The following is a 13,133-nucleotide window of genomic DNA, read 5'->3' on the forward strand; positions in this document are numbered from 1 at the left end:
ATTTATTTGTTTATCAATCTACTGAAACTCAGTGTGCCCTACAATTTGGAAAATTGAGGTTTGGGGGAAAAAAAAGTAAGCAGAAACTAATGAAACTGTGCAATTAAACTAGTTGAAGCTGATTTTCCTGTAATCAATATTGTTTGGATAAAGTCTTTACGGATGATGGCTGTTTTAAGCAATTATATCATATTTGCATCTCTTTGGAGTAGTTCTGCGCAAAAGTCCTAGGTGGTAGAAAAGAAGTAATGTTTTCTGCTCATGTAGCATCTGTTCTTGATTTCAGAGGGGAAACAGAGGAAAATGACTTCAATGGGTGGTGACATTAAGTACAGCTGCTTGCAGAAAGTGTGTTAGCTCCCTTTCTTTCAAGTGAAAACATTTCTACCTTGCATCATGGATAGGATCAGAACTCCAGCTTCCCAGAGGAAGAGGCAGAAAGGGATGCATTCCCCCAAATTTTCCTGCAGTTATGAAATAAAGTTCAATAACTTTGTAATTTTTATTATGCAGAGAAAGATGGGGATGACCAGAAGAACCTTTTTAATGGAGCTGGCAAGAAGCAAAGGTTTCAGAGTAGAAAGTGAACTAAGGTAGGAAAATGTTTATATATGTAGAAATAACATGCAGGAATGGTGCTTAAAACATGCTAATTTAATAAATGCAGTTATACAAGTGACTGCAGTTGAATTTTTTACCTTTGTATTTTGTGGATATACTTTGCTCTTCCCAGTATAATGATGCTTCAGGATTTCACTCTGTATTGCTAAAGCACAGTTCATTTCTGTTACCTTCTGGGCAGAGAGCAGGCAGAATGCAAAGACTAGCAAAAACTCTTACTTTTTACCTCTAAAATCAATGGTTCCAATTTATCACAGGTCTGTCAATTTTATATCTTTGCACTTCTCAGTGTGCTGCTGCTCGCATGGAAAACAAGAAACCTAAGCTCTGAGCTTGTGAATGTCTTTCATGGGATTTGTTTCTGTGCATTTGTATAATTTTGCAGGAAGAAATGAGTCATGTCTCTAGCTCGTCTAAATGGGTCATTGTTTATTTCTGTCTTGATATCAATTTTTTTTTTTTTTGTTTTTTTTTTTTTTTTTTTTTTTTAATTTAGTGGCCACTACCTGAAGTGAAAAAGAATTACACGTAAATATATCAGCATGGAAAGTGTGGTGTGTTGAGAGGGCATTTCTCCACATCATCCCTGGTATTCTAATATCTAATCTTTTTCTGAGTAATACACTGCTGTGAGGTTAAGAATTACTGGCTAACACTTTGGTACAGTCTGGCAGAGCTCTGGAGGAAAGGCCTAGGAATGAAATATCACAGATGTTGCATTTCAGGGTGAAGATATAATCCAGTGGCAGACTTATAATATGGTGGTCTTTTGATAAACCTATTCATTTTGAAAGAAGCCTTCCTCCAAATATTGCTTTTCATGAGCATTAGTTATTATGCAGTTTTCTGAAACCTACATCATTATGTAGGTTTTTTGAGAAGTTGGAAGAAAACCAAGTATTGATCATTTCTCTGGATCTTTTTGCATATAGCATGCAACTAGATCTTTCCTTTAAAAGATTATTTCCACAGATTTTTCAGTCTCATCAACTTTGAAAGACCAGGGAAGAAACAAGGAAGAAATAATTTGTAAAGCAAGATTTAAGCAGGTATTGAACAGAAGTAGGCAATTAGTGTCTGATACAAAACTAATAGAATTTTCAGGAAAAAAAAAAAAAAAAAAAGGGCTCTTCTAAGTCCTACATTAACAATCCATTGAGGACTGATTAAAGGGTTTTATCTGGACTGCTGTTGACACAGGTATTTATTGCCAATGTTTCAGACTTTCTGCAAGTTGTATACAACTGAGGTGCTATTTAATTTCAGCTTAGCTGCTACTGGGTGAAAAACAACTGTATAACTCTTGATTTTTTTCTTTTCTTTTTTTTTTTTTTAAATGCCAGAGAAAATGTTAATTTGTTATATTCTGTGCCAAGAAGACGGCACAGCTGTACAGGTACCAGAGGAAACTGGTGCACAGCAACTAAACAGCTGCTGCTAGTGTAGTGATGGCAAAATTCCCAGATCTGCAGCTTGGCACAAATACATTACATATGAATATTTTATATAAAGTGAAATAAACCACAGGAAGCAGAAGTTCTATGTCTCTAACTGATTTTGTTTTACTCAAGTGAGGATGTGACAGTTTAATTAAAGTAGAACTTAGTAGGATTAAGTAGTAATAAAAACAATAATATTTCATAATGTCACCTAGCCTAGATTTGCTATCTTTAAAATTAAAATACATTAGGCATTTTTTTTTCAATGAACTCTGTTCCTCAAGTTGCACAGTATGAAGAGAAAAGAATTGCACTATGCTGCGTCATCATTTGTATTTTTAAAGCATAGCGTATTCTATGCATTATGTATCTGTCCAAAATATAGTACAATTAATGCACTGGAGAATTAGATGATAAGTTTTCTATGGTAAGACTCCTCAGCATTTGTCTTTGTGGCTGGGAGATTTAATAAAGTTAGTGATTATTAGTGTGAATTGGGGTCACAGGGCCAAGAGATTTTGTTGGTTTCCTAGGAAGTATTTTGCTTTGAAAGGTTGTACAGCCAATCTGTCTTTAACAGTTTGCACAGGTTATTTTAAAGTCCATACAAACCAGCCATCTCTTCAGTGGTGCCTTGTCTTGGAATGGCTTGATGGCTTAACTTCACCAGGTTTTATGGAAGGTCAGCAATGCAATCTGTGAAGTTAATCAGGACCAGGCTCAAAGTCCCTTTGAAATTTACTGTACATGCACAAAGTTGTCACTAGCATGGGCTAGCAGGAGGATACAGAGGCTTGTAAATGGAGGATGTTGCTCTCAGGAGAATTCATGGTGAAAATTTCAGCTTCTTTGTTGACTGATTTCAGTTAATTTTCACATAGATTTCAGAGATACTGAAGTCCTACAAGTTTAATGAAAATGAAGCTTCCTCCTTTATCTGTTAGGTTTTTTTTGGGTGACTTCACCCTTCTGGGGTGTTTGTGGAGGGAAACACTTGGAAGTGCACTCTTAAATCTTCCTACCAAGTTAGTAGTCTTTTAAACTTACTGAGGAACATCAGTGGGCCAGGTAGAAATTTACAGATCACTCCAACTGTGCAATTTTTTCTTGAAATGTAAACTTTGCCCCTGTCCATTCTTTCTTAGCAGAAGGTGCTGAACTGTGTCTTTTTCATTGTGAACTATCATGGAATTCTTTCAAAAGTTATTCTAATAAAACAAACTACATTTAGTATGTAAACTTCTTGCTACCATATTTATAAGCAATGTACACATAACCGCTAAATAATTTATTGAGCCAAAACTCACTGAAATTTTTTATACTAGCTAAACTAGGATATCAGTCTTGTAAGAGACTGGCATCTTAGTAGCAAAAAAGCGCTCTTTAGATGCAGTGCATAATTTGTCAGATTTAGCTTATGAACCTTTGGCAGTAGCTTAATGTAAGTAGTGAAAAATTAAATTTCCAAAAAATATTACTAGCTGCAAATCTTTAAAAAATGATTGTTAATAGAATTTTGAATACTGGAAAGCTTTTCTTCATTGACTGGGAATCTTGGGAGGCAGGTTGTCAGGTATTGTAAAGCAGCCTTTTCATTATAATATGGCTTGTGCAAGCCAAATATTTTCATTTGCAAAAAGATGTGTAATAAGATAGACTTACAGCAGTCAAATGATGCCAAAAGAAATAAAATGCTGCACTTACAGGAGTTGTCAGGCTAAAGTTTTTCCTCAAAGCAGATTCAGTGACTGGTATAGACATATTGTGATATGAAAAAGCATCCTCTTCCCACATCCTAACATATAATATATACAGCAATTTTCAGGTAGTGTGTGGGAGGTAAATACAAAAATAGCAGTTCCATAGCTGTGTACAGTTGGGTTTAGAAAGAAAAGAAAACTTCTTTTTCTGTATTTCTTGATAGTGATTCTGTCACTCACATTGTGGCTGAGAACAACTCTTACCTAGAAGTGCTGGACTGGCTGAGAGGACAGGCTGTGGGTGACAGCTCCAGGTTTGAATTACTGGATATTTCATGGCTCACAGCCTGCATGGAAGCGGGAAGACCAGTTGATTCAGAAATGAAATATCGCCTCACGGTAAGACAGATCGTTCAGTGTGAATGCAGTGTCATTTAAAATGAATGACTGTGATTAAATTACTATTATTTTTTAACCTATATACATACATAATCATATTGTAGTACAATTTCATTATTTAAATACATTTTGTTCTACAGTTATATAAGTAATTCACGGTTTTAATAAATTAAGATGAAGATATTCTATACCTTTTCGAACAGCCAAATATTAGTGTCTGGTAATGCTGTTACTGTGCTCTCACGTTACAAACTGAAATAATAACCATATGCTATTAAAGTGGAAACATCCGTCAATAAACTTCATACTTTTGTTGTGGTACTTTGGTGTTTCCACCAATACTTCAACATCATGGTAAATGTCCCACTGAGTTGAATGCATTTTCATGGGCTTCTGCTAGAATACTTTCCATCTTCAAAATAATACAAAAACGTTAGAACTTTTGCTGTTCAGAAGTGATCAGGTAACTGCTAGCCCTTGAAACAACTCTGAAATCAAGGCTGCTGCAGTTTGTGGACATACATTTACAAAGTTGGCACCATAGAGTAAAACTGTGATATGGAATAAAGGTATCATTATATTTCATTATCTCTCAATGGGAGCAGCAAGTTGGACGCTATTATGAATTGCAGGCTGATTATTCAGTGAACAGTGTTTGACCTTGAAGCAATGGATGACGACACTTTCCTGAGAACTATATCTGTCAAAATTATGTTCTTATTTCTCAAATTGGGGCATAGTGTGAAACACTGATATGCAGTACCCCCAGCACAGACTGTAAATAACAACAGTGCCCAGTGATGTCCACAAGTGCTGTGCACAGCGCGACAATAGCACATGCCACTGGGCCATGAAATAGATACTGCGCTGTGCCAGGGTTAACACCTTCCCTTGTCTTGCAATCATGTGAGCCTTGTGCTGCCAATGGATTGGACATGGACTGGTGAAGAAATTAATTAATGCATCAGGAGAGTTAGAAGTCTAGTCTAATGCTTCTCTGAAGTGAAGGTTTCCTGCTGATTTCAGAGGGCCTGGATTAGGTTCTGTGTGAACAATGACTCTGCTTCAAAATGATAACTGTGAATACTGGTACCACAAAAGGTGCAGTATGCAATCTCTTGCTAGGCATAGGATGCCTGAATATTAATACAATATTCAATACAATATCTCACTGTTTTCTTCTTCTGATTTTTAAAGTAAGAAGAATGATTTATAAATATCACCCTTTACCAATAAAGCATGTAGATTCTGATTCATTTTTAAGGCATATTTCATTGCCAGAAGCTGTTCCACAGGACTTTATTTATAGGAATTACTGTTTAATAACACTTCCAAAATAATAATAATAATAAAAAAAATAAATACACCAGATGGAGCTGTCGCCCTCAGATGCGGCATAATTCTGTAACAGAATATGTTTATATTTGCAGTCCTTCCAAGGAAGTACTTTTGCGGTACATTTGTAATATTTCCAGTGAATCTGCTGAAGGAAGAATATACTAAAGAAATTAATGCAAAGCAGGAAAAAAAACTAACCTTGTAAATACTGCAATGTGTAATCTCACAGAAAAAAAGCTATATTTATGAAAATATAAATATCGGGAATGCAAAAACATCTCTAAATATGAACAACATCTTGTGAACTTTGCTGAGAGATTTACATTAGGATTAAAAATTAATCCAAAATACTTTTTATGCGCATTCTTAATTTTAGCAGTCTTTGAAAACCTATGCATTCCGGTATTATGGGAAATATATTTTCCCTTTTCAATGCAAGAAATGCCTTCATCTTTCTCCAGAATGTCTCCAACTGTGCTAAAACTTATTATTGTTGTTGTTATAATAATAATTATGATAATAATAATAATAATTATCAATTAATGAGAAGACCTTAACATATAATATAATAATTTATATATAATTATATAATATATAAAATAATTTATGTATAATATAATTTATATAATATAATTTATATAGTATAATATATATTGTTATAAAAGAATTATGTATTATTTTATATATATAAAATTCCTTTTGGAATACTATTAGAGCAGAAACTTCTGAAAAAAAGTAGCAGCACTGTCAGGAGATCATGATTATACTTGGAGACTGGCTGTTTCTATTTTTATAGAAACAAAGATTTCATGCTTATAAATGTAGAGTGCAATTAGCAAGCCAGTGACAGCTGTAGCATTCACTTTAAAGCTTATAGTTGAGACCAGTCTTAATTATATAGTGGCTCTCAAATTATAAACATTTTTGTAGAGCAATCAAACAAGGAAGAGAAAAGAATTCTAGAACTTTAGATAATTTAAAAAATAATTTTAATATTTCAGTGTCACTGATTTTTTTTTTATTTTTTATTTTTTTTTCCTGACAACAAATAAGGATTGAAGATCAGGTTAATATTCTTTTTAAGTACTAGACTAAACTTGTACATACATGTATGTAATTTAATTGTAATTTCACCTAAAAAAAATTTGCTCCATTATGTCAGTCTTGTACAATGTGAAATGAAAATGAACTAACAAACATTTGGCTCATTTTGAGGAAAAAGAAATTGATTGAATGGTTGAATGTTTTGGGTGAAATCTCATTGGATGTGAGTTCATGGTAAAATTCCCATTAATATCAATAGCAACATAAGTGCATCTTTTGGGTCTTGTAGTAGCTTATTTGGAAGGTGTTCTTCCTGTAGGACATTTGTTTTAATGCATTGCAGAAAAGAAATGTCCTCCATGCAAAATGAGGAATAAAGCCAGAGTTACAGACCATTAGCTAACATTAATTATAATAGTCATTAAAGGACATCTTTCTATGATTGTGAATGATTGGAGAGATGCTCTGATGCTAAAATGATTTATAGAGTATAAAGGCTGGGTGACCACATCTAGGCTGGTCTGAATTCTTGGTAACAGTTGGCTTTTATAATCATAAGCCATCATTTTATTCCATAGGCTACAGAAGTGTTGAAGCAGAATACCTGTTTTAAATGGAAATCTAAATAGTTCTCAGCTTGAGGAATGATTTTGTCCCACTGATATCTTTAAGTGAAGAGATACCTTCCTTTCCACAAGCAGATGGGTTTTCTGGACAGTAGCATCACAGGAACAACAAAAAGTATGTGAAGACATCCCCAGGCTAGAAAGTAGTTCTGTTTCCTGGGTTATAGAAAAGGCAGAGGTAGAGGGGAATATTTCAGAGGGAAAAAAGAAAAGAAAAGAACCAGTGGGTTGGCATCCTCAGTAGCCTCACGAACTGTGACTGTCTCTCTTCTGCCTTTTCCTCAGACAGGACCTATAAGTTAGTTATTCTATTCTCTTCCCTTTACCTTCCCTCTCTGTCTTTTGAAAGGCAAACAGATTTATTTCCTTAAACAAAGGATCTCCTTCCACATTGGGAAAAGGAAGTATCACATTTTTTGATTCCCTACCATATCATGTGACAGGCAACTCACATTTAACATTTTCCTGAGTGTCTCACTCTGTTGTCTTGTGAAAGAGAGGCTCTAACTAATGGAAGAAATCTTTCATACTGACAAGTCAGAGTTTCTCAGAAAATAAAATGAAACTTATAAACTAGCTGCCTTCTCTTCATAAAATGCTGGATATCAGCAGACTATTATTTGATCAATGCTGTCTGGATCAAAGCTGCTGGCTGTTGAATTATGTGGCCTGACACAGTTTGTAGTATCTGCACACCTCATTCACTGCTGCTACATTTTCACCCGTTCTTTGTTATTTCTTTATGCCATTATATTTTGTGTATTAAAAAAAAAAAAAAAAAAGATTTGACAAAGAACACAGGAATCCCCTACAAGTTTAATTTTGTACCTGAGCCTGTGAAAACTAATGCTAGTGGTACCGACTCGTTCTTCTGCTTCTACCATATGGGAAATGTCGCTGTGAATGAATGTCAGTGACACCCACTGTTACTGTAGGCTGGATGTGAGGTGCAAATGCACTAGCTCTAGCAAGTAAGTTGTCCGTGTTTGGATATTTTTCAGTGGCTGGCCCCGTATAGTTAACCATAATTTCTCTTCAATGTAATGGATATATTTGCAAAAAAGAATTTTGAATGCTTACTTTTTTTTTTATTTTTTTTTTATTTTTTTTTTTTTTTACCATATTGGTAGTTGTTCCTTCCCAGTACTACACGTTATTTTGAGGTAATGTGAGTTTCCAGGATTCTTTGTAATACACTGTAATTTCCATTCAACTACATTTTAGGATTGTTCCATAATCTGTACAAATAGTGTTCTCCCATCCGTTCTTCCCACTGAAAAGCAATGTAAATCTTGTAAATCTTGTTTTGCTGAAAGGAGGTTATCTCCATAGTTCTTATGCAGGCACCATAATATTCCCAAAAAATCACATTATAGTAATTGCAGTTTGCTAGACATCTTTGCTGTTGATTTCCAACCCGTTTCTTTTTTCTTTTTTTTTTCTTTTTATTTTTTTTTTAATATATAATCAACTCCTGCTAATTAAAAGTATAACCACTGCTGATTAAGAAAAACACTCAAATAACTTTGCTAAGGCAGGAACAGAATGTTTATGTGCTAGTCTATAAACCTCTTAAATACATAGTTTCTGCATTTATTTTTCAGTCTACAATGCCAGGTAATGTTACATAAGGGCTCTTGTTCTTAGATAACACGTCTGTGTGCTAATGAAGATAGCGGCTTATTATATATTCTATTCAGTAACATGCTTTTCGTTCCCAGTTTTTTCAGCTGGCACTATCATTTCAAGCAGCATATTAACCGTAATCAATCATAGTTTATATGATTTAAAATCAATTGCTAAGTATAATTCATGAAAGTGTGCAAGAGTGGATGAGTAGTGCTGTTGATCCTGACTGAAAACCATTTTGGTTATTCTCAAGAGAGGTCTTACATATAAAATAACTTCCTTCCTTTCAGCATATACTATGAAGACTGCCATATAATTCACTGTTCCTTCAGCTATGCAAGCAAATGTCTTGTGTGTGTGAATACTATTATTTAACTGCTTTGAATCAGATACAAAGGCAATTTAGCGTGAAATTATATGTTGTGTGTGTAGGGGGCACATACACATATTTCTAGGTTTGCCTAGCACAGATGTTATCTTTATGCCTGCGTTTCTTTTTGATAAAGGGGAGGAAAGGGTTATCACTCCATTGTTGGGGTAAACATTTTTTCAGTGTATCTGTGTGATATGTATTTTTTTTTTTCTTGTTGAAAGATTTCCCTGTGGTTTTTGGATGGTGGAATGCATTAAGTTTTTGACAGATCTGCCAATGTTTTTTAGACAAAATGACAAATAGCAAAAAATTCACAGAAATGCTGAGAACACTTTGAGTGTTTCCAAAATATTTCAGATTTGGTCACTTCCACTGAAAGCAAAGGAATTAAAGGACTGGAAATATAAAGCAGCAGAAAAGATGCTGCCAGGTTGTCTTTTCCAATTGCTCACTGATCAGGATACTCATACATATATATTTAGTCATCATAAGGCAAGCACTGGCTGTTGGATGAAAGCATGGAGATGATTCTTCTATGGCTGCTTGTAAATATTTCATTTTTTTTTATAATGAAAAAAATAGAACATTTAGTTGAATAAATACAATCCAAACCAAAAAGTTTTGTTTTGGCTACAAGAAGAGAGTGTGGTTTTTAAAGTCATATAAATGTCAACCACTGAACCTAGATACAGACAAAAAAAAAGTCAGTTATTTGTGCATCTTTTTTTTGTTTTTTTTTTTTTTTTTCCTTCTGTAACATCCCTGATTTTGTATTGAATCATCTAGTGATTTATGGAAAGAAAAGTTCTGTTCTTTCAACCTTATTACTTTTTGTAGTTTTAAAATTATACTTCAATAACAATAGTATTCACATGTAGAGAGATGTTTGACAGTGCCATTGAAAACTTTCTGCAAGAATTCAAAATGAAAGATATGAAGAAATTAAGATAAACTTTTAACGTCAATGAAGCTAATGTGAAATTAAATATTTTTTTCCTAGGAAGGTGGTAAGAGCATTATTATTCTCTAACCATATTAAAAGATACGCATTTCGGGCTCAAGGAATATATTTTTGTTATTTTAAGCTATTTGGCAGATGTGCTACCCTGTGACCCTCCTTTGTTTATTCTTATTAGGAACAAGCAGATCGGTATCCTACTTTGAATACACCTGAATCAGAAGTGCCATTGTTCACTGCAAGCAAAGTATCTCAGTATTCATGTCAAAGGAAAACAACTTTAAATAACTGCAACAAGAAATTCACGGTAAGACATATTCCATCCATGAATTAAAAACTAGGATAAGTAAAATAATTAATAGAGTACTTGTGTCCATACTATCTGTGGCACCTTCAGCAAATTCATGAGTTAAACAGCACAATTACAGTAATTAAAGAAGTTATAAATCTGCAACTTTTAAATTAAAATTGAGTGAGAACTTAATTACATCATTTCAGCAATACTAAAAGCTTAACACTGTGGATCTTTAAAAACACTAATAGCTTGTAAACACGTGAATTTTTAAAACAAATGTTAGAATAACATTCTGAAAATTTATTTTGGCCTTTATTATTTAACAAGATGGAAATAGTGATTAACAAATTTTAGTTTAGGTCAGTCCAAGATACTTCACAATTGCTCTGCTCCCTTCTCGTTTGCCCAGGTGTTCAGTTCTTCTGAGTGTGGTTATAAGCTTCAGATTTCTACAGTTGCTTAATTGCAAAAACAGATTGAGTGAACAGTGCAATTACTTTAACATGAAAAAATCCTTACATTATTCATTTAAACAGGTACCTTAAAAACTGTCATATATCCTATTTAATGCTTTTACCATTACACAGTTCAGTAGGCATGAAGATCCTGGGATGTCTCAGGTTCCTCTTAACTTATTTTGCCTAATGGCTCCTCTTGGCTGGCTCTAGACTGTTCAATAGGAAACATTTAACATAGAAACTCTAATGTAATTTAGTCTGAACAAATCTGGCTGATATTTTGACTATAACACGAAACACCTCCTCATCTGCCTAAAGTTTTATGATTTATTTTGTTATTGTTTATAATTTTTATGCTTTTACTTTGTGTATGTGTGCCTATAAATACATGCAAACCTTACTGGTAAATGTTTGTAAGATTCATATAAAAAGAAAAACAACAGAAAACAGTAATTTGGCAATAAAAATCCTTTACCATGTAAATATGGGAATTCAGAACTAAAGCTAAGCTAGACCACATGTCTTGGTCTGGGAATACACCAAATTAACCTGAATTTTGCCTTGTAGCAATTCTTTGAAATCACCAATTATACCAATATATAATAGCATTTATGGTACTCAAGTAGATTAAACCGTTTCTTTACTTAAAAAAATTACCTTTTTAGTAACCTGACCAGAATTCAGTTTTGACCCATGAGGTTGGACTAGAGATCTCCTGAGGTCCCTTCCAGCCCGAATGCCTCCAGCATTACAAAAACTGCTGCTTTTGAAATGGCTACTGTGTCTCATCCTGCTAGAAAAGCAAGGCTGTGTATTGCTCTTATCATTTAGCCTCCTGGAAGTGGCAATTCTTTTTCATTTTTTACAAAATCTAAATTCACGCTGCCATAAGGAAAGATGTAGTATGGTCCAAAGATACCATAAAATGTGGCATTCATGGAGAGGTAAGAGTTAAGTGCCTTAGTTCTACACTTGCTTACAACAGTGGAATGCGGTGGTAGTTCTGAAAGTGTATAGCTCCTTGTTGAATTTTCTATATTAAGACATTATTTGTCAGTCCATTCAGAAGACAAACAATTAAAGTAATTGTGATGGATAATGGCAATATACAATGCCTACTCCTACAAGGCATGAAGTTGTAATGATTTTTAGTTCTTTAAGATATTGGCCACAAAAAGATCCAGAAAAATGTATTGCCTTTTTTTAAAGATATGTTTTAAAATTAATTTTATTATTTTAAAATATCTAATCTCTTGCAAATTCTAACAGTATTTTTCCATTTTCAGACAATGAGTACTATAACTTTTTTGAATATATAGTTTGTCTTTAAACTGTTGAATTACTGAATATAGTCCAAGATTCAGTTCAAACTTCAGTGGAAAACCATGATAACAGCAAAATATTTATTGAGCGCTTCCTGTTATACCTATGATTCAACAGAGAGGCAGATTCTCAATTACTTCCAGGTTTATCATTGCAGCAGCCTTAATGTCAGACTACAACTTGTATTTGATAAATGAATTGAGCTAAACACATTAGAAGCAGTGCAGTTTGAGACTCCCTTCTGTTCTCCTATACATCAAACATTTCTGGGTCTGGGTAGAAATTAGGTTTTGTAGTGACAAAGGTGTCAGTTTTTCATCCTCCTACTTCGGGAGAAACTGCTCTTATTTTATGCTGTATTTTATTTCTGGAGGTGGCACTGGACAAACTGATAATGCATATGAGTCTGTCTAGCTGTCTAGCATCTGCATCTTGAAAGTCATAATGTAACTCCTTAGGGCTGTTGGTCTTTTTCCTCACAACCAAAGCTTGCAGTGACAGTTGAAGGCTTTGGTGTTTATGGACTGCAAGAGTCAGCCCATTCCGTAGAGACCTGCCAGTTTGTCTGCATAATGTCATGGGAGTCAGACTTTCATTTTTTGCTGTTCTGTGGGTCTTGTATTAAACCTGTAATTCATGTTCTTGAATAAAAGTGTTCCAACAGATTTTTCAGTGAAAGCACTTAGCAAATGCACTGAAGCATTGGTATAATTCACTTGTGCATGCTGTGGGCAGCCAACCATTAAATGACAGATTTTCCCTGGCTCGATGCTGTACATCCTGAAAATGGGGTCCAATCCATCCTGAATTATGTTTTGATGATAGTATTTTGTTATAAAAACTTTATTGTGTGAGACAGAGTTGTTCCTTTTTCTTACAGATTTTCTGTTTTCTTTGCTTAGCTTGAAAATACTGGGGTTTTGATCTTGC

The 13,133-nt window shown here is 34.1% G+C and overlaps 1 protein-coding gene across 3 annotated transcripts in view; it reads left to right on the forward strand.

Annotated features, from left to right (window-relative positions):
• The first annotated feature begins 396 nt into the window (after positions 1 to 396).
• Positions 397 to 13,133, forward strand: part of DNTT (DNA nucleotidylexotransferase) — a 164,719-nt gene continuing 151,982 nt past the window's right edge. For 2 of the 3 annotated variants that reach the window (XM_032191798.1, XM_032191797.1), the window contains exons 1-3: positions 397 to 593; positions 3,985 to 4,159; positions 10,306 to 10,434. In XM_032191798.1, coding sequence (XP_032047689.1) covers positions 397 to 593; positions 3,985 to 4,159; positions 10,306 to 10,434 — 501 coding nt within the window. The remainder of the gene's footprint in view (positions 594 to 3,984; positions 4,160 to 10,305; positions 10,435 to 13,133) is intronic. The other variant, XM_032191799.1, reaches the window with a different exon arrangement.

Source organism: Aythya fuligula, chromosome 7, assembly GCF_009819795.1.
Source record: "Aythya fuligula isolate bAytFul2 chromosome 7, bAytFul2.pri, whole genome shotgun sequence".
Classification (NCBI taxonomy): domain Eukaryota; kingdom Metazoa; phylum Chordata; class Aves; order Anseriformes; family Anatidae; genus Aythya; species Aythya fuligula.